Below are 20915 nucleotides of genomic sequence, written 5' to 3' on the forward strand. Positions count from 1 at the left end.
CAAAAGCTAAACAAACACTACGGCTAATGAACTCCTGCGATTTTCATACACACATACATACATACATACATACATACATACAATAGGTACTTATATATCTATAAATAGATAATGCACCTAAATACCTATTTGTGCACTAGCATTGTCATTAGACACGAATTACAACCGTAACCCACGCGAACGGGGCCATACATCTTGTACAAAATAGTTCTCTCGAAAGCCCCCAATCGTGCTGCGTTTTTCATTTGCCTACCGAGCCTAAAGTAGCACCTGTTGGCAAAATTATTCTTCGCTTGATCGCCAGCCTCGCATTATTGGTGGTGTTTACATTGAATCCTAGGTAGAAAAAGTTCTTCACTACTTCAAAGTTATAACAGCCAAAAGTGACAAGTGCTGCAATACCTGAAGACTTTTTACTTGCTGGCAGAAGGTACTTTGTTGTTTTCCGCGTTCGCCGCTAGACGAACCTCTTACCTTTTTAGCTTTTTTATGAGGTAAAAATGCTGCGTTAACGTCACTGGGTTTCAAGCCGACGATGTCAACATCATATGGTACCAATGCGATTCAGATTGGCAGCTCGGCTTCCGCGGTACAGCATAGATTGAAAAAGTCTCAAGGCAGTGAATCATCTTGTCTAAAACCTCATTTGGTCTCAAACGGCACCGAGAGCTGCTTCCCAATGGATCGTACAGGCAGATTCTCTTCGTGGTATCAAAAGCGGCTTTAAAATCGACAAAACGATGGTGGGTGTTGATTTGCACCTGGAAAGGACGTAAAGCCGTAACTAACTAAATATCCAAAATTCACTTTTGGATTGATTATGATCCATCATTTCATCGAATTATAAGCCCCCATATCGCTTCAGGCAATACAAAAATTCTAGTTAGCTGTGGCTTTTTTGCCACATCGATGCATCGAAGCAAAACATCGATATTTTCGATGCATCGATGTTTTTCCGACATCCCTAGTTTTGACAGCAGCTTCTCGACTTCGTACTCTAGTCGCCTTGCCTGACGCACGTTCTTTACTTCACTGAGGCAGATGCGGACCTTAGCTGCGACTAAGTAGTTATCCGAGTCGATGTTGACCCCTTAGATGGAACGCACGTCCATAACGCTCGATATGTCTAACACAACGTGATTAGTTTTGTTTTTTGATCAGGGGATACCCAAGTGGCTTTGTGACGTTTAGATGCAGATGTCTGTTATCTCTCGCATTTGCGGTTATTTCCGCGGTTGTGTGTTGGTTCACTGGCATACTACATCGCAATATAAATTTTGCGGGAATACTGAATTGTAAACTCGCAAAGAGATGGTATGTGACGCTCCTTAAGCTTTTACGCCTCTAACAAGTTTGACCTTGGAAAAGTTTTTGGAATCTATCAAAATTGTTTGCCATCTTGAACATATGAACGAGAAGTTTTTGAGGTTTGCTAAAACCCTGGTAATTCTAAAGATGTCCTTCAATACAAACCGAAGCTGTATAAGCTTTCATTGATCACTTATTTGTCCAACTATCGAACCTTAGACGCTTTGTTTTTCAAAACATCGACGGTAGCCTATTAAATATTCGTTTGTTTCTATTTAAACCTTAAGGCTTAATTACTACTTCTGGATAAGAAAAATGTGTTTGATTTTAAGTTGATACCGAAACAAACTCCACGCTTGAAACTCCACACTCATAAATAGCTGCAATTAATATCTCGTTTTTTTTTTTTGTAATCAAAACTTCCACAAATTACATTAACAAATGGTTTTCTTTATTTGCAGTTACCATAAAGGTCAAAACGATTTGAATACATTAAATGCGCCAATTTGAAACTACTTTGAAGACAACGATAAAAGAAGCCTCGACTGCGCAAGCGCCACGCTGTGTAGAGACTTATGAGCGCCCAAAATGGAAACATGGAATGCCAGCAAACAATTACGAAAAACTGAAAAGCAATTACAACAGAAGCGGTAAAAACCAAGTCAGCGTAGAGAGTATCAAAAACAACAACGGACGACTGGGCTGGGAAAAGGAACGGGAAACGAAATTAAAATTTGGAAAAGTTCAACTAAGCCTTTGGAAACCGAATATAGAAGAGCCGTAAACGTGCACTAATTCTCTCCACCCCCAAAATTAAATGCCAAAATGCCAAAGCGATTTACAACCACACTATTTGAGTTACTCATTTTTGGACTGTTTGCACAAGTTTTTGCAGGCGTCTTGTCACCCGCACAAATATTGCGGCAACCAACGCAACCATCATTCGATGACGCGGTGGAGAATTCAAAGGCCGTCACTGCCAGTGACCGTGACATTGCCGCCGTGGTGGCAGCGACAGCAACCGATCGGGGCGTCAGCTATAGCGACGATCAAATCAAATTGAAACTAAAGTCAGTAGAAGGTATCGCCGCCAATGCAAACACAGCTGACGCGGGCGGTGAAAGTGAAAGCAAGCGAGTGGAAAAAAGCACAAAGTTATTACCTGCATTGGGTAATAATCACACAAGCGCAGGTGAGCACAAGTCAAGCGAAAAGTTAATACTGAATCGGGTGGAAAGTCATGAGACGGACAGTGCGAATGGGCAAGAAGAAGCCAAAACGGTTGAGGGTAAAAGAGAGGAAGAGGAGGAGAGGGAGAGGGAAAGTCAGGATGAACGCGATTCAGAGGAGGCGGCGAATAAGCATTTGGGCGCAAACAATGCTGTTGCAGAACAGCAAATAGTGAGCAACAAGCATACAGGTGGCGTCTTTAGTCAAGCGGATGAGACGGCAGAAAAGTCGCGGACCCGCGAAACCTTAAAAACGCATGTCAACAACGGTTTGGATGAATTGGCGCTACGACTTAATAATGAAAAGACAAAAAGCAATGAATTTACGGAGGTCAAAGATGAGCCTCCAGCAACAACCGAGGGTATCTTAAAAGATGTAGAAGATGTAGCAGTGAAGGTTAGCAAAGCAACAACTGATCGTCCGATCACAAGTGAAGATCGTACTGAGGATGCTGGAAAAAGCGTGGCGAGTGTAGCGGAAAGCAGACACAAAGCAGAGAGCTTAGATGAAGCCAGCGAAACAATGGGCCGTTCAATGGATGCAGTACAGAGTAGCGAAAATAAGTTGGAAGCAGCTTTTGGGGAGAAGGCGCTCAGCGAAGAAATGCGAGGAAAGGAAATTATGGTTACATCCATGCCAAAACCAATATTAGCAACTAAAAGTGGTACTGAAGAAACTGTAAGCTCACTTGGAAAAGGGGAAAATACCGGCATGGATTTGGAAGCAACAACCAAACCGGACCAGCCAACTCAAAATAAACACCAAATAAATCAAACCGAAACAGATGTCCCCGCGCAGCAGCAGCTGCTGCAGCAAAAGGCGCAAGCAGCCGAAATAGACCTGCAGCAGCAGCCACGTTCAAGCGCAGCTGTCACGATCGAGGCTGAAACTGATACGATGACAACAACAGCAGCCGAAGAGATGATGCACACACAAGAAGAAGTTGCCAATCAGTCGCATATTAGCAGCAGCACTTCCTCAGCCGAGAAGCGAGGCAAATTCATCAGCGGCAATTCGACAAATTCGCGAAATATGAATTTGCCTGACGCGCCGGAGGTTTGGTCCCTCGCAGGTATGAGAATGGTGCCCAAAGTAATGCATAACAACGGCACGTCCACGCAGGTCACCGATGAGAGCAGAAGCAGTGCGAATTCTCGTTGGCAACTAAATGAAATCGTAACCACTGAGCGCACGCCGAATGTGAGCAGTTACAGTGAGAAAAATTTGTTAGACTGGACGAAAGTAATGGGAATGCGTGGCGAGTTGGAAACACACGACGCTGTGGAAAGAAATCACATAACAGAGGGAACGTTGGAAGAGGATGGAATAGAGACAGGGAAGGAGCCAAAGACAGACGTGCCTTTGCAGGCGCTGCTAGAGAATTGGCGAACTGAGGGACCTTCTCAGATCGAGCACAGTACCAAAAACAATGAGTCCACATTCCTACAGACTACCGAAGGCAACGCCAAGTTGAATGTAAGCGAAAAGTCCACCGTCACATATGTGATGAATGAAATTGACACACTTCAAACCATAGCAGCAACAACAACAACAATAGCACCTACTGGTTTAACCAACACACAAACGCCATTAGCAAATGACTCCCCCTTATCAATTGATAAGAATAATAAGCATGCGGATTTTATAGCCACCATTGTGGCAGCTGACGTTGGAGAGTCGCTGAATAATTCATTGTTGTCGTCGACTGCGTCCACTGAATCACCCACGCAGCGTCAGAGCGCTGACCCAACAGCTGTAGGAAATTTGAGCGCAGTTGTGGAGAGCAACACACAACAGCAGGCAAGCGATGATTTCAATTTCATTGTTACGTCAACGACGCCAGTGGCAGTGGTGTGGAAGGAAGCCGACACAGCGGCAGCTAACGTAAAAACATCGGCAATAACAACAACGGCTGCGTCGCTCCCAGTTGAGCAGTCAACCTCGACGACATCACCCTCCCACAGCGACGCGTCGGCAACACCAAAGCTTTGGGCAAATGCAACGGCACTGGAGACGCAACCTGAGACGACACTAGCTACGCTGCTGAGTAAAGTTAACGCGGGCGTCAACGCTACAGAACGGAAAGTCGTTGTCAGCAGCAATGACAGCAGCATACACGACGTTACACTTGAACAGCAGGCGAGCCCAGAACACGAAACGCTAAGCAACGAGACCGAAACAGGGACTGCGACTGAGGAGCAAACGCCATTGCTTACAGTTAGTGAGCTACCGTCTAGCGAAACGCACGGCTCGACAAGTGCAGGCGAGCAAAAATCGAACGCGAACGTGAATGCAAACGCGAATGCGACCGTGGAAACGGGTGCGGGCATTTGGACGCAAAACCGAACGCCAAATGTTGCCACGGAAACTACCACAGAAAGTAGTAACATTGCAACAACGAGCACAATTAATTTTTTAAACAACACCACTACGACATTGTCAACCGATTTGGTGGAAACAAATGCCAGTGCAAAACCAAGTGAAGTGCCCACACTGACAGTAACCGAAAGAGCAACAACAGCGCCAACAACAACGGAAGTTGGCCAAATTGGTAATGAAGTGGAATTAGAAGCACGCACTGTGCGCATTTCTGTCGCAGCGGAGGGACAAACTGACGCACCGACAGCGACTTTGAATACCGATACAGGTTCAAGTACAATCGAAGTGGTGGAAGAGACGGCGACGGCGATTGATGAGGCTAGCGCAACCGCAACAACTGTGTCGTCCATAAATGAGTTATTAATGCCAGTGAACGTAACAACGACCATTCCAACAACAAATACAACATCAGTGCCAATTACGACAACACCAACGCGCGCAGCAGTGGAACCAGTTCTATATGAGGCAACAACCCTTAAAAGCGACGAAAGCGTAAACGACGAAACAACAACGACCACATCAATCCCATTGGAAACAATAACAGTGCAGGCAACTGGGTCAGTGCACGCTAATAGCGCTGCCACCACTACGGCAACGCCTGTCGATTTTCGAAATCACACAGCTGAGGCGGCGGTGGAAGGTGCACATGACACAGAAAGCTCAATCGAAACGAATGTCATCGATCAGCTGGACAAGACGACAGCGAAAATAAGTGAGACAAGCGCTACGAAGCCAACAAATAGCACTGAAAGTAGCGTAGCGCCAGCAATATCGACAACTGAAGTGGCGTTCGCTAAGGAGAACGCTGGACTAAAAGGTGAGGCTGATGCTTCGCAGACTGTGACTATTTCCGGTACGAGTAATGAAACATTGTTACCCGGCATGCAGGACGCAGACAGGACAACAACATCCACTACAACTACTACCGACACCTCTGCCACTACAACCACCACAATGGCTAATATACTCTTGAGCACGAATAGCACACCTGTATGGCTGGCTCCTGAGTATAGTAATTTTTCGACCAGCGACACAACAACCACCGAGCCGCCGCTCATCAACCTGCTTGACGATTCGTCGACACCAAGAACAACGACGCCAATAGCTATACCCAATCAGTCGACAGCAACTATCTCCAGTATTGGCGTCAAACCACAAGAAGTCTACACGGTATTCTCCACCACCGAGGGCACCACCACCACCGTCAGCACCAGCACTGCCGCCATTGCTCCTTTAGTGCCAATGTTAAGCTCGACCACCGCGGCTGATGCGCCTTTGGAAACGTCTACATCCACATACATGCCCGCAGTTGTCACCAGTACCATTGCCACGGCAATAACAACAACAATTCTTCCTCCCACGCTGCATGCCGCTATCGGCGAAGGTGCTAGCATCGGCGGCGGAGGCGGTGCGCCCACTCACCTGCCTGACATGATCAATGCCGGCATGCGTCCGAATCCCAGCGATGCCAACGAGACGGACGTGAATGTCATCATCGCCATTACGGTTAGCATTATTGGTGTGGTGGCGCTCATATTGCTCGTCGCTTTCCTCTATCTAATGCGCAAGCGTCAGAAACAGATGTCCTATGGTCAACGTTGCCGGCCGGTGAGTTTGGATGCCTACAGTTTGGATAATGTCTCTGTGTTGGGTAGTGTGCGGCGGAAAGGTGCTTCACGCGCTTCAAAACGCTCTTACGGTAATATTGCCTTCGATGATCCATCGTTGCGGCACAATGCGCTTACCGCCGCTGAGCTGGCCAAATTTGTAGAGCGTCGGTCGAGTATTTTCGAGGAATTTAGGGATGTGCCGCAAATTATTGCGCGTGCAGATGAAGTACCGCCAGGCTGTGAAGATAAGAATCGGTGAGTGCTAGCTTAATTTAGTTCTATACTTTGGCTAAAAAAATAGGTCCACTCATGTATGGGCGATTGATATCTTATCTCGTAAATGGACAAAATTAATTGTTGAGTTTTAACTGTAATACCGTTACTGCATAGTATACGCATACTTTTATGTACATAGACACACACAAATACAGCCATATCTCATGCGAGGCAAGTGCTCTTATCTTTTTAACATTGAAGATAAAGAAGCGGTTCTTAGGTCATTTTACTGAAAATTGCTCAAATATTCGTTTGGCGTTGGGCGGTGTGTAGGCCGAAATTAATCTAGAAGGTCAAATTTTTTTGAATATCTTGTAAAGCTCATTTCTAGCGGAGATTATTTTCGACGCCATATTGCAACCATCCGACGTAACTGCCCCCAAACTAAATATCTTTAGAAATTACAGATGTACATTGCGGATTGAGCTCTCTTAAGTACAGAAAATCCTTATAAAGTACACAAAGTCCTTATAATGGAATTTGGTATAGAGATGGAACTCAGTCTGGCGAAGGCAAGATAGCTGCAGAAAAAATGCGCTCTACGATCCTCAACTTACAAATAAGATGCACACAGTGAGTCGTGGTTATTTTTTTAACAGCATACAAATTCCATAAAAGCATTTTTGGGCAATCAGCTAGAGTGACAGTCCTTGGCCAGATATAGATGTGGGTCGTTCCGGGGTCGTCGATGCTACATATGGTCACTATGTGTCTTTCCTATGGATTGTTTCACGTTATTCCTATCAGAGCTCGTAGCTCTCTCCTTCTCTGCCTGAGAAAAATTTGTCACCACCCTATTTTTGCAAAAACAATTCTAATGAAATCTCTGATATACATACATCAGTTTCGGATATGATTGACCTTATAATTGGCTCAGGTCCAATTGCATGCTCTAAAGAACCGCAGTTCGCAAAATCATCAGCCAGTTTATTGCCTTGAACTCCACAGTTTCCCTCCAAATGCCATCCAGTTCCATTTTCAGTCGTGAAGTCTCCATTATAGAAAGTTTTTACCAAACCTCTCGATTGCTCGCTTGTAGGAAAGCTAACGACGTTCTTGCTTCCAAAAGAGTCTCCACGTATCAGTTTGTCATTAGGATATTATTCTGACAAATTCCCTAATCAAATTTCTATGCTCGGAGCATCGATCATCGAAATCGTCTTCATTACTTCTCTTCTTGGATCGCTTAATCCAGGAGTAGCAAATCAAACAAAGCATCAAGAGCCGCTCCTTATGTTGTACTGCGGCCATATTGCCGAAACACACATTCCTTTGTAGCCCGTTTAAAAAAGCTCATCTTGACAACGACGTAACATTCCGTCTGATTACAGCTATTTATATCCAATGTAGAGAGACAAAGGTGGCGCGGCGCATTTAGTAGTACCGCTACTTCGTTCTTGGCGAATTTGACAGAATCAATGCTAAAAAGTCATCTTCCCTCACAAACAGTCAGAAGTCTTCTAGATAATATGAGTTGGATCATATTCACTTCATTCATTCCACCTGCCCGCAGAGTCACAGGTAGCTGTGTCAAGCATCAGCAAACACTGCCACCTGTCTTTTGCCCTGTGTCTAACCCCACTTCGATTTTTATTACTGGGTCGTATCGGTCGTATATAAAAACGGAAAAATGAAACTGTTATTAACCACATGAATCAAAATATTTCAAAATTAATCTTTATATTTGCACACAAATATACGTACAAATACATTATGTACATATGTACGCGTATGCACTTAGGTGCTTATGATACATACATGCATACTTGTTAGTAGGTAAATACGTAGTAATATAAATACATATGTATTTACATATATACAATCTATTATATGACGCGACAATAAACACTCCACAATATTATATTTGAAGTATGTAGATATGATTAATTTTTTATACGGACCGAAGCTCGCATTCAACAAATGTTTTCATGCTACATTTGTTTATTTGGCAGACATTTAAGCTTTTAAAATCCAACAAAACACCAACATGTATGTATGTATGTACATTAGGTCGCACCACTCGCCATACAAAAAAATCGGTGATGTTTTTTCTTTCAAATTAAACATTTTCTATATTTTAAGAATTCTGCCACAATATACATATGTATCTGAAAAATTTTAAGATTTACATGGGCAGGATGGATTTAAAAATACGTCTAAAAATTTAGTTCTTTTTATAAACAAAATTGGCTTAATTTTCTTATTTTATTTTATTTTTTTCAAAACATTTGCATATTTGTTCCATTTGTAAATTCACAACAATAAAATGCACACGGTTGCCATGGCAGCAAGCATAAAATTTGCAAATGCAATTCCAACTGCAAATCCCAGACCATTTCCACAACTTCCCGAACAGCCCTAATATATTGTATGATTCCGGTGGAAAGGCAGCAACCGTTTTTGTGAGGCGCCCTAGTGTAATTATTAAATACATATGAGGGTACTTACTTAAACTACATACATATTCATATGCACGTATGTATGTACATTAGGGTTACTCTCGCTCGATAAATTTGCTCGATTCTTTTAAATACATATCTCACTGAAATAAAAAAATTGTCTACGTTGTAAATCGAATAGGAAGAAACCTTATATCAACTGAAAAATTACAGACATTTCATATTTTCCGTTTTTGCAAAATTGATTTATTGTATGACCCCATACTACACAAAATTCAAAACACGCGAAATAATCAATACATTCTCCAAACTATTGGCCAAATATAGTAAAACTGCGTTTTTAGTTTTTCACTCTAACGCCAATATTTTTTAAAGGACTTTGAAATTTCCAAGATATGATTATTTCAAAAAAATATATTTTAAAAATTCAGCAGAATTTATAATAACAATATAGGTGCCAAATGAAAGAGACAATTCTTTATAATTTAAAAAAAAATAAATTTCTTTAATTTAAAAGGACGAATAGGTATTGAAAATGCCCTTTTATTTAGTTTTATTTTTTAAGCTAATAAAGCTAGAAGCACGAAATTGGAGGATGTGGTCATGCATACTGCAAATTTTCAAGGATATTCAAGAATAAAAATTTAAAAGGACACTTTCAATACCTTTTCGTCCTCAAGCACCAAAAAATGTACACACTTATTCATAAATAATAAAGTGGCTTTAAAAATAAAGTAGCTTTATAAATTGTATAAAGCTTTTTAAACCTACTTAATTTTTATGAATAAAGCTAATAATTTTTTTCTTGATTCCTATATTGTTTGTACATACATTGCACTGAATTTTTTAAACAGTTTTTTGAATTAAACATAAATATAAAATTTTAGCCCTTTTAAAAAAATCTTCACGTCAGAGAGAAATGCTAAAAGCGCAGTTTTACTATTTTTGATCCCTAGTTTTGCGAACTTATTGACTTTTTATGTGTTCAAAAATTGACTCTCGCACATATTTGTACTCTTTGTATTGTGAACAATATTAAAAAGTTTAAAATTAAACTGCACCCTAATACGTGAGACATTTACTTTTGTCTGTATGTACATATGTTATATGCCGTCTTGAGTCATCATCGCGCTTTTTTTCGAGATTTTAAGCTCTTAATTAATTAATTGAATTTCCTTCGTATCATTGCCAAGCGTTCTAATACATATTTCGTTTGTTTGTTTCTCTTTTTCTACTTTCTATGTACCGCGTCTATTTTGTTATTTGACTGTCTGTACATTCGACGACTGGCTACCGTATTTAGATATGCCAATGTAATACCGCTTCCTGAGACGCGTGTCGTACTACAGCAGCTTGGAGACGACGATAAAACGGAATATATCAATGCCAATTATGTCAGGGTAAGTACGAAAATAATAACAATAAAGTGCATACATATGTATATGTAAATATGTAATATACATAGAAAGGCCCTATCTAACATTTTTGTTTTATTTTTTATTCGGTAAATAGTTATAAACTTTATAAAACTGAAAGTTCTGCATTGGCGAATTTCTTCTAAACACTGATCTTTAAGAAATGCTGAAACTAATTTAATAATGCAAGTTTTTGTTTTTGTTTTTTTAATTCTATTAGGTCTTTAATGAGTATCCTTTCCTATTATAATGGAATTTTTTCCAGTGTTCTGCTATTATGGGTTAAATTGTGTGATAACTTTTAACTGAATTTGTTATCAAAAACTTTGTTTATAAAATCTCACAAATCATTTATGTAGTACATACACACATGTTGGTGTGTGTACAATGTACGGGTATATTAAAATTACTGAGCGATCCGCTAACTAAATCACTGGAGTAGATCGAATCGTTGCAACTAATCTTCTCAGCTGGATGACAAAGTCTCTTTGTTGTTTCACTGCCTTTGTTTTATTTATACTGACTATCTCGCTTGCCTTTGTGTGTACGTTATCTCTTTTTGTGCAAATATATGTACATATGTACAGATGTACCTGTCGAGAATGTCAGTTACTTATATTTATTTTTATTTTTATTTTTGTTGCTTTCGCTTTACATTGTTGCTTTTGTAATTATAAAGCGCAGCAAGCTCAAAATTACGCGATCATTTTGATGTTCCGTTTTTTTCCGTCCTTTCTCTCTTTCTGTATAAACGATTTACGCATAAGTTACGCGAATCTTAGATCACATTACACAAGTATAAAATATGTACGTATGTATATACCTATACAAACACACATAGATGCATATGTATGTACATTAGGGCGCTTTTTTCCGGCGACTATTTTTTTCTACTCCCACTTCGAAATTTTGCGGGAAATATCTAAAAACATGAAACCAATCAAAGTAGACTGTTTTGTTTTTAATTTTAAATTAATCATTTGAATGAAATTATTTTTAAAAAGTAAATGTCAGAGATTCTTCTTTCGGGTGACAATAAATATTCCGACATCGAGTTCAGTTTTAAGTGTTTTATTTAGAATTAAAAAAAGGTCTAGATGGATCACCCTATACATTCTGTATATCCACATACATATGAATGTATGTATGTAAGTAAGATCATCAGCTGCCGTTGAGCGCTACGTCACTTTGTCGTCTAGGCCAGCAGCGTTTTAGCGTGAACGCTTCAACAATTAAGTTACACGCTCAAAACATTAAGCTTAAATCATGAAGCTCGATGCACTCCATTGCCACTTTTATACCTAAAATCAAGTTTATCGGGAGCGGCATTTTATGTATGTAGTATGTATGTATGTACATTACACTGTGCACACAGTTGGTTGCAAAAATACGAGTATTTGTAAGACAACACTTTTCATTACGAAAATTAATTTTATTCAAACGATAACTCATCCCTAAAATATATATATTTTTTTATGTCCCGACGCCCAATTTCCCTATTAGAGTAGATATTTACCCTTTTGCAGGTCTTTTCTGTGCTGGCAACAAACATTTTGTAACTGCTAACTAAAGTTCTCGCTTTATGTTTTGTAAATAAAGTCTCAAAATTTTTCAATTCAAAATAGCCCTTCTAATCGATAATATACTTATGCGTTGCCGGTCGGCTGCCTTTTTTTAGTGGCCACCGTTGCCTGAGAAACGCTACAAAAATAAGGCAGCCTTAACATGATATTTACGCAAAGTTCCTGACAGACAGAATATATCTGCTTCAACTTTGCCGTCGAACTTATGCATCCGTAAAAATGTTGATTATAACTTTCCGCTAGAGGCTGCTGCTCTCCCATTCACTCCTAAGGGGGATATGTGTAGAGAGTCAATCACCGATTCGTTTATGGTATGAAGTCGAAGTTTCCAAAGATCACCAAGTGCTCGTAGGCCGAGTTGCAGGAAACTCCAGAGTTTCTTAGCATTACGCAGCAGCCTTACCCGCAATGTCAATAGGATCGTAGATGAGCATAGCGCTAACGCTACATTGGAGTGGTACGGAACACTGCGTTGATTTCAACAAGGACGGCCCTTTGCAAGCGCTCTGGCTTCATAACTAGAGTATACTTTTCTAGTGAATTCCATCAGATAATGACCCCACATCGACGACCGAGTGAAAGATCGGCCTAACTCGCAGCCAGTTCGAAAACACCTTATCTTAAATTTTTTTTTATGTATTTTCGTTTGAGATAGGGCGTTCTTAAATAAAATTCTGAGATAAGGGTGTTTTTTCACTGAAATTCTGAGATAGGGCATTTTCGAACTGACTTTCTTCCCGTTCCATAACATTTGGCTTCCAAGTTAGCTTTATGTCAAGGATAACGCCGAAAGACGAGCGAGCTAAAGAGAAGGAACCCATATACATACATATATTTTAGTATTTATATGGACTCAGAATGAATAAGGTGGACTAATTCTATTGGCGAAATATTGTTAATTTTAACCCAATTTCTTCAATTTTATTTGCAGTCATTTAACCAAGTTATTACTTAGTACTTAGTACTTTCGTGACTCACTGTGCACATTGATCCATGCATGATGCGCATTATAAAATTTGCCTACATACATACATACATTGTACGTAGGTAGTCAATTGGCGGGAAGTTGTGGGTGTAGACATGTGCAGTTTACCAGAATACTACATACATACATACATAGTTGTATGTTTGTAGCTTTGAAAACCACGAGTTTGGCGACTTTTCAATTTTGATATTTTTGCAATTTCGCTTTTGACTAACGATTTCGTTCTTTTTCAACTAAATATCACAAGCTCTTCTTCATAGTTAGAAATTCTGTGTCTTTTTGTGTACGCTTGTTTGGAATTATTGAAGGGCGTGATTAATGGGTTTCGAGTGCAGCAAAGTGTTGTTGGCCACATCGATTGTTGGTATGTAATACTTATGCATGTACGTATGTACATATGTATATACTTATGAACTTACGACATTTATAAAAATAAGTCGTGCTTATTGCGTTGGTGGCCTGACGACAACCCCTGGTAAATGTCACCTTAAATGGCAGATTTTAACTATTAATTTGTTTAATGTTTGTATTTACCTTTTAAAGGCACATTTTACTTTGCATTCGAGTATTTACATACTTATATATTTTATGTACATCTGCGTTCAAGTAATTATGTAGCGCCTTTAAGTATTTTCGTTAGGGGCCAATTTTTGGCCAACCTCCCGATGACAATACCAAAGATGAGTTATACCGAAAGGTGGCTCAGGAGTCGAGAAAAACCCGTATTTATAGTCCCATTTGTTTCATATTTAGAACGTATATATATTAGCCTCATGAAAAGGAATAACTGCATTAAATTTTGCCCATAGGTGGCGCACGAGCCGATATATTCGATAAACCAGTATTTATGGTCCGATTTCGTTCATATTTAGAAGGCTTGCTTTAAAAATATTATTTTTTACTATTAACTTATTTTATATGAAAAAAAATAAAAATCCGCAACACCCTCCACAAAAAAAAAATTCGAAAAAATCAACGGTAATTTTTAGCGACTTGAAACTTGCACTTTATTAAATTAAAATTGAATCGGCTACAAAACTGCGTACCCGAAAATTTTCTAAATATTCTGATTAAAAATTTGGAAATTTTGATGACAATTTTTTGATGTTTTATTACATAACTTTTTTTTGTGCAAGCTTTTAAAATTTTTATTTATGTGATTTCGGTTATAGATTGAGTTATGTTTAAAATGGAAATTATTCATAATAAATAAATAAACGTAAGTTGCAAACAGTATCATTTTGAATTTCGCTGCTAATTAGTTGAACGCAGGTGTATGTATGTATGTATGTCATAATTGCTGGTGTTTTTGAATGATGATTCATTTGCTGCTAAAACTGGAAATCTGTTTTCAAAGCCTGATTAAACAAGTGTAGCATTTCAGCTGCAAGAGATTAAAATGCCTGAAAGTGCGCATTTAAAAAACTTCCTTATGTAAAAGCTACCATTCAGTTAAGTTCATGCACTTAAAGTTGAAATAATGAGTGCAGGTAAGGGAGTTTAAATTTTAAACTGTTAGTGTATAGAGTATTAATAATACAATTGCAGCCATTATGTAGCAAATTGAGACAAATTGAGAAAATCCCGATTCAATCAGAAAAAAGTTATCTTTGGGCTTCAGGATATTCTAAAAAAATTTAATTTTATAATTCCAATTCTCTAAACATATTTCCACTTCCAAAAATAGGAAAGTAATTTTTATCTAAGCTCACTGAAATGAGCAGAAATACGTCTTCACTAAAGAGTAACTACCAATGATAAAACCAATAAACCAAACCAAGAGTAAATACCAATAATCGACCAATAATAAAACTTTAACTTTCTATCTAAGACAAATACGGGTGTCACTAAAAAGACTATAATAATTACGGTGACCATCCGTCCTTTATTTCAAAGGACAGTCCTTTATTTTAACCCCCTGTCCTTTATCTTTGTTCTTAAACTGTCCTTTAAATCGGCTCTGCATTTTTCAGAGATAAATTTTTTAACGCAGAATATGAAAAAATAAAACTGTCCCTTATAAAATATAATGAAAACCTTCGCCAGTTTGTTTCGCACCCCACTTAAGGGTTTCTATTTAATCCGTAATCTTTGTACAATCTATAAAGTACAGGGAAAGTTGTGCCCAGGATAGTGTTGCACGCTGAGTTTTCAGTTCCACTGAAAGAGAACAATAAATCCCCTACTGCACAGTGGTTAAAAACTGGCATTTAGTGTTCGTAATTCACTGGAGCTTTAATTTTTCACTTAATTTGATTAATTTTAATTTTTTTTATGAAATCTTACGCTATTTGCAAGAGACCAGTTGAGCCTGATTTCTGAACTTTTATTTGAATTTATAAAATTTTTTAGTGCAGAATGCAGATAAAGTAGTAATTTTGAAGAAAATGTATCTTCCGGTTCCAGTTAATAAATGTTACATAAAAAAAAACTAGATAAAAACAATTGTATAGTTCTCCCCCCCCAAAAAAAAAATACCAAAAAAATGTAAATGTTATAAAAAAATGTTCGCCAAAATAAATATTTTTTTGGTTTTAAGTAAAAATTGGTTGAAAAATTAACACCCCTATGCTGTAATCCGAAAGTTCGTAGTTACGAATTCGTAGCTCCGTTCCGAAAATTCGAAAATTGGTATGCTGTAATCCGATCGTAACTATCAACGGCGTTGCCAACTAAAATAGGGAAATTCGAAGTTCTTAATCAGCTGCTTTGACTGAAACAAATCAAAATAAATATAATCGCAAGTGAACAGTGAAATTAAAAAAAAATGTTTAATCGTATTTGAAAAAGCTTTTCCTTAATTAAGTAAAATAGAATGGATTCAGTGGCCGGTGCACTTTTGTCTCAGGAGGAAGAACATGCTGCAGTCAACTGTTGCATTAATATACAAAGGAGATTGCTACGAGACAGTTCTGATCCATTTACCTTAAATGATAAATATATGTTCCCTCTTTTTAAGGGCGTCCATTCAACTAAATATTGTGTTGCTTTAAATCTTGCAACGCTTTCCCAAAATTCCACCACATCCTCTTTAACTATTACAAAGCCTCGGGCATTGTCGGCCTTTCGCTCATGCTTTCCACCAGTTTTTCGTATTGCAAGCGATTTGTTGTGATTGTCGACATGATAATTTTGTAAACATTTAATAATACATTGGTTTTTATTCACACTTCAACTTAAATACATATTTGCGCGTTTCCACACTTAATTTTATTGATATTTTAAAAGAATTCGCTTCGCTCCGACACCAGTTGCTCTTCGTAGAAATTTCCGACAAATACATACAAATTACAGCTACGTCGGATTCAGGCATACCAACGTTACGAATTTCGAAGATGGTCTCCGAATTTCGAGATTACGATACGGCAACGCGGATTACAGCATACCAATTTTAAGATTCGTAGCAAAATCGAATCTACGACGGATTACAGCATAGGGGTGTAAAGCTCCGGTGCATTATGATCATTCCAATTCCAATTTGAACCGATGTGTGCTGGCTTCGTTGTGCAGTATGAATTATGGTAAACGCATTTTGGTAGCAAAGGATGGCGAAGTCCTTGAAAAGGATTTGGCTTAATTTTTCGCTACAGCAGGGGAACTTGTACAGTTAAATAATATAATTAACTGGTGAATATTTGATTTAAGTTACGATAAGGGTAAGGTACTTTTATCATACAAGTTGTATGTACGTATTCCCAAATAATTTTGAAAACAAGTCCTTTATTTTACGTTGGTTAATATGGTCACCGTAATAATAATAATAGATGGCGCTTACGCACATATGTTAGTGTTTGGCCGAGCTTCTCCTCCGATTTGTGGCGTGTGCCTTGATATTGTCACACAAAGCGGGGGGCCCTACAGTTTTACGCCAACTCCGAACGGCGATTGTATTTTTATGAAAGGCATTTTTCATGGCAGAAATACACTCGGAGTTTGCCATTGCCTGCAGAGGAGCGACCGCTGCTAAGAAAAAAAAAATTCTATTTTTGCTGTGATGTTGTTTGACCAGGACTTGAACCTAGTCGCTGCGGAGTGGAGGCGTGCACAAGCCTCGTTGGCGATGAACAACGAGAAGAGGTATATATATATTTATACTGGTAGCAGAAATAATAGACTCGCCTTATTTTCGCCAGTTTTGGCTATATTTCTTTGTAGTTATACAACAAATACCATATAAATCCACATTTCAAACTTTCTACAAAATTCAACAAATTTTCACCAAAATTTCACACTTTTTATTAAAATTTTGTAGAAAATTTTTTGGTGTGCAATTTTATAGCCCATTCGATTTTAGTATAATAAAGTGCACGTTTCAAGTGGCTACAAAATACATTTTTTTAAGGGGTGCAAGGCAGTTAAGAAAAAAAATAAGTGGCACTGTCAGCAAAAAAAATAAATTATAAAACTGCATAGCAAAACAATTTTTTTAAATTTCGAATAAAAAGTTTGAAATTTTGGTGAAAATTTGTTGAATTTTTATAATTTTGTAAAAAGTTTGAAAATGGTTGTGTACCATTTTTTTGGTCTTGGACGTATGTGTGGAGGAACGGCATATAATCGTTCATCAAGAAAATGCAAGCTCTCACACACCCCCACAAACAAATTGGTTTTTTGAAGCACTCAAAACATGAATTGTTGGGTCATCCGTCGTACAGTCCTGATTTGGCACCTATATACTTAGTGGTTATTTTATTTTTCCCGTACATCAGGAATGAACTTCACGGACAACGCATTCACTGCTGGAAAGGCCCATAAGACCACTTTTACCGGCAAATTTTTTTTTTTTTTCTTAGTATTCTAAGGCCCTGTTAGGCACCCTCGTACAATGCTACACATTTCTTACTCCCTTATTCATCGAATCTAATCAATATTATTTAATTTTCACATTTGCAGGGTCCCAAGGACGCCCCGAATTACTATATCGCAACTCAGGCCCCACTCGAGACAACAGTGGTCGATTTCTGGCGCATGATTTGGGAACAACAATCACGCGTAATCATACAAGCAACCGATCTCTATGAGAATGGCATTGAGAAGTGTGCCGAGTACCTGCCACCCTCGGTGACATTGGACAATCACACAACCTATGGTGACTTCCAAATAACATTGAAGCATCGTGAAGTCAAGGATAAATATGCCATATCGACGTTGATGCTCAAGAACACAGCCGAAAATATGAGTCGCGAACTCACACACTACTGGTATAAATGGCCCGAAACGGGTGTGCCCAGCGAAGAGGCGCCCATTATTGCAATGCTATTAGAGGCGCGCTCATCTCTCAAAGGTTATGTCAACGAAGTGCGCGAAAAGAGTTCGAATGCGGAGCGCGAGTCAAATGCTGACGGTGAAGTAACCTCGAATGGCAATGGTGTCACCGTTATATCGATGGAGGATGTGGGGCAACAAAAAACAACCGAAACAGGACGTGCGAATGGAGCAGCTACAGAGAATGGAGGAGGAGGAGGAGGAGGAGGTGCGGAAATAAATGGCAATGTTTCAATAGCGGATAAAGTGAAGGGTACGACGTTAAGGAATCAAGGGTACGTTTAAAGTGATGGCGAATAAGTCTAATAAAAATTTGTTTTTGCCCTGTGATAACAATACTTGTATTTGGCTTATTTTGAGCTTATTTCAAGGCAGACGTTGGATTAAGATTAGAAGCTCTGAAAACCGAAAAAATGCAGCAATTTATGCATATATACATGGCGTGGTTCAAAGTTTTTTCCCACATAAAAAAATGGAGGTCTCCTTATTTTCGATATTTTACAGTTCTGAGGGTTGGCAGCGGGAGAAGTTGGTTTTCCTGTATATACCCTAATATACATACATATGTCCACACATACAGTGACTCAAACAAATGACCACGTGTGGATTTGTTTTAAATATTCGTAATGTTTCTCGAGCTAAATTTTTTTGTTATTTCTCTATAAAAATACCGTTCAAGTTACAGTTCCCATTGATTTTTGAGAATTTTTTCGGTGGCGGATTTTTGCACTTTTTTTCATATCAGCATGAATTTCTTATGAAATAAAATGCGGGAGACCGATAGCAACAAACTGTTAAAATTGCTCTTTAAACCTACTCTATTTTTTATGAATAAGGGCATAAAATTGCAAATTTTCCAAACAAAATTGTATCATTTAAATTTTGACAGGCTGTTAGATTTAAAATTGATTGTGGGAACTGGGGTTAAGTGTAATAAATAAGGAGTCTTTTGGCACTCTTTTAAGCGATCCATTGGACTTGAATCCAAGATTAGGTGACGATCGTACAAAAGTTTTCGCGATTCGTCGCTGCGATCGCTTTTCGAGGCATAGATGATATATATATATATATAGTTTTTTTTTTCAAATATCAGTAGAGCTCATATACTTATGAAAATATTTGTGCTTATCTATTACAGAGCCTCCGGACCGGAAAATTGAGGTTCGCTTTATGATTAAATGGTTTGGTTAAGTTCAAATCAACTCATTTTATCATAAATCGAATTTCCATCCTCCTCTGGAATATAGTAATTTGTATAAGTATGCGGGACTTAACTTTCAGAATGCTTTAAAGTTTTGAATAAGCTCAGAATTTGCTTTTCTATGTCAATTTTCCCCCTGCTTTGTCCTCGTCATGTTTGTTTTTCTGTTTGGTCTCTATATTCTTTTTTCTACTTTTAGTCCCTTAACGATTCACTGCTCTCCAGGTACTGGACGCACCGGCACCATCATCGCCTGTGACATGGCCATACGAAATTTGGAGACACCAAAGCGTTCTGTTGACATTCCACAAATTGTTTACTATGTGCGGAGGGGTCGGGCGAGCGCTGTTCAAACTAAGGAACAATACGAATTTATTTACAAAGTGGCGCATATGTACGCGACGAAGATCACAAATCTATCAAATGATAACTGAGGTGGCATTGATCGATGCTTAACGGATTGCATATAAAAATATACAATTAATTGCCTTCAGTAGTACCACTAAATACATTCATACGTGTACATTATATTTAATATTTAAGTGTGAATGTAGGCTTATGTCATTGTATGGACCATATTACTTGATAATACTTTTTGTTGTGTGCTCCGAAAAGCCTAGCAAGTTTTAAGATCCTTATAACGCATGACTTATGTATGTACATGTGCTAGCTATATGTGTACATACAGTATTGGCCATATCTATAGCACCCCCATTTCAAAGTGATATTGTTTGCCACTTATGTTTAATTGTTAATCTTTAAGAATTTTCAATTAAAATACAGTTCATTCTCTAAAAAAAAAACCATATAGACCCAAATTTTAAACTTTGTAAAGGACTACAAAAAAATGCAACAAATTTTCACCTAAATTTCAAACATTTTCTCAAAAGTGCTGGAATTTTTTATTTTTTTTGAGTACGCAGTCTTATAGCCCATTCAATTTCAGTCTTACAATGTGCAAGTTTCAAGTGGCTAACATTTGCTGTTGATTGTTTAGAACTTTTTTTGTCGCATTTGCTTCCATATAACGAATAAACACAATTTATTTTTATATGGAAGAAACCCGCCACACCTTCGGCGAAAAAAATTCAACCTGGGTTTATATGGGTTTTGTTAAAGAATGAACTGTATTTTAATTGAAAATGCATAAAAATAAATAAACATGAGTGGGAAACAATATCACTTTGAAATGGGGGTGCTATTGTATTGGCCAATACTGTAAGTTCGTATATGCATACATACATACGTATAAGTATATTTGTAA

The 20915-nt window shown here is 38.4% G+C and overlaps 1 protein-coding gene across 1 annotated transcript; it reads left to right on the top strand.

The window, feature by feature from the left end:
- The first annotated feature begins 1763 nt into the window (after nucleotides 1–1763).
- LOC118737570 (serine-rich adhesin for platelets) lies at nucleotides 1764–20378 on the top strand. Its single transcript, XM_036468155.1, has 4 exons — nucleotides 1764–6782; nucleotides 10506–10602; nucleotides 18079–18725; nucleotides 19851–20378. The coding sequence occupies exons 1-4, from the start codon at nucleotides 2134–2136 to the stop codon at nucleotides 20083–20085; spliced, it is 5628 nt and encodes a 1875-aa protein (XP_036324048.1). The 5' UTR covers nucleotides 1764–2133; the 3' UTR covers nucleotides 20086–20378.
- The last annotated feature ends 537 nt before the right edge of the window (nucleotides 20379–20915 follow it).

This window comes from Rhagoletis pomonella, unplaced genomic scaffold (genome assembly GCF_013731165.1).
Source record: "Rhagoletis pomonella isolate Grant_MI unplaced genomic scaffold, Rhpom_1.0 Rhpom_scaffold_00001, whole genome shotgun sequence".
Taxonomy (NCBI): domain Eukaryota; kingdom Metazoa; phylum Arthropoda; class Insecta; order Diptera; family Tephritidae; genus Rhagoletis; species Rhagoletis pomonella.

Coding starts and splice junctions, on each gene's coding strand:
- LOC118737570 (XM_036468155.1), top strand. CDS start 2,134: ATGCCAAAGCGATTTACAACCACACTATTTGAGTTACTCATTTTTGGA. Junction 6,783..10,505: donor GGCTGTGAAGATAAGAATCG/GTGAGTGCTAGC, acceptor TACCGTATTTAG/ATATGCCAATGTAATACCGC. Junction 18,726..19,850: donor ACGACGTTAAGGAATCAAGG/GTACGTTTAAAG, acceptor TTCTACTTTTAG/TCCCTTAACGATTCACTGCT.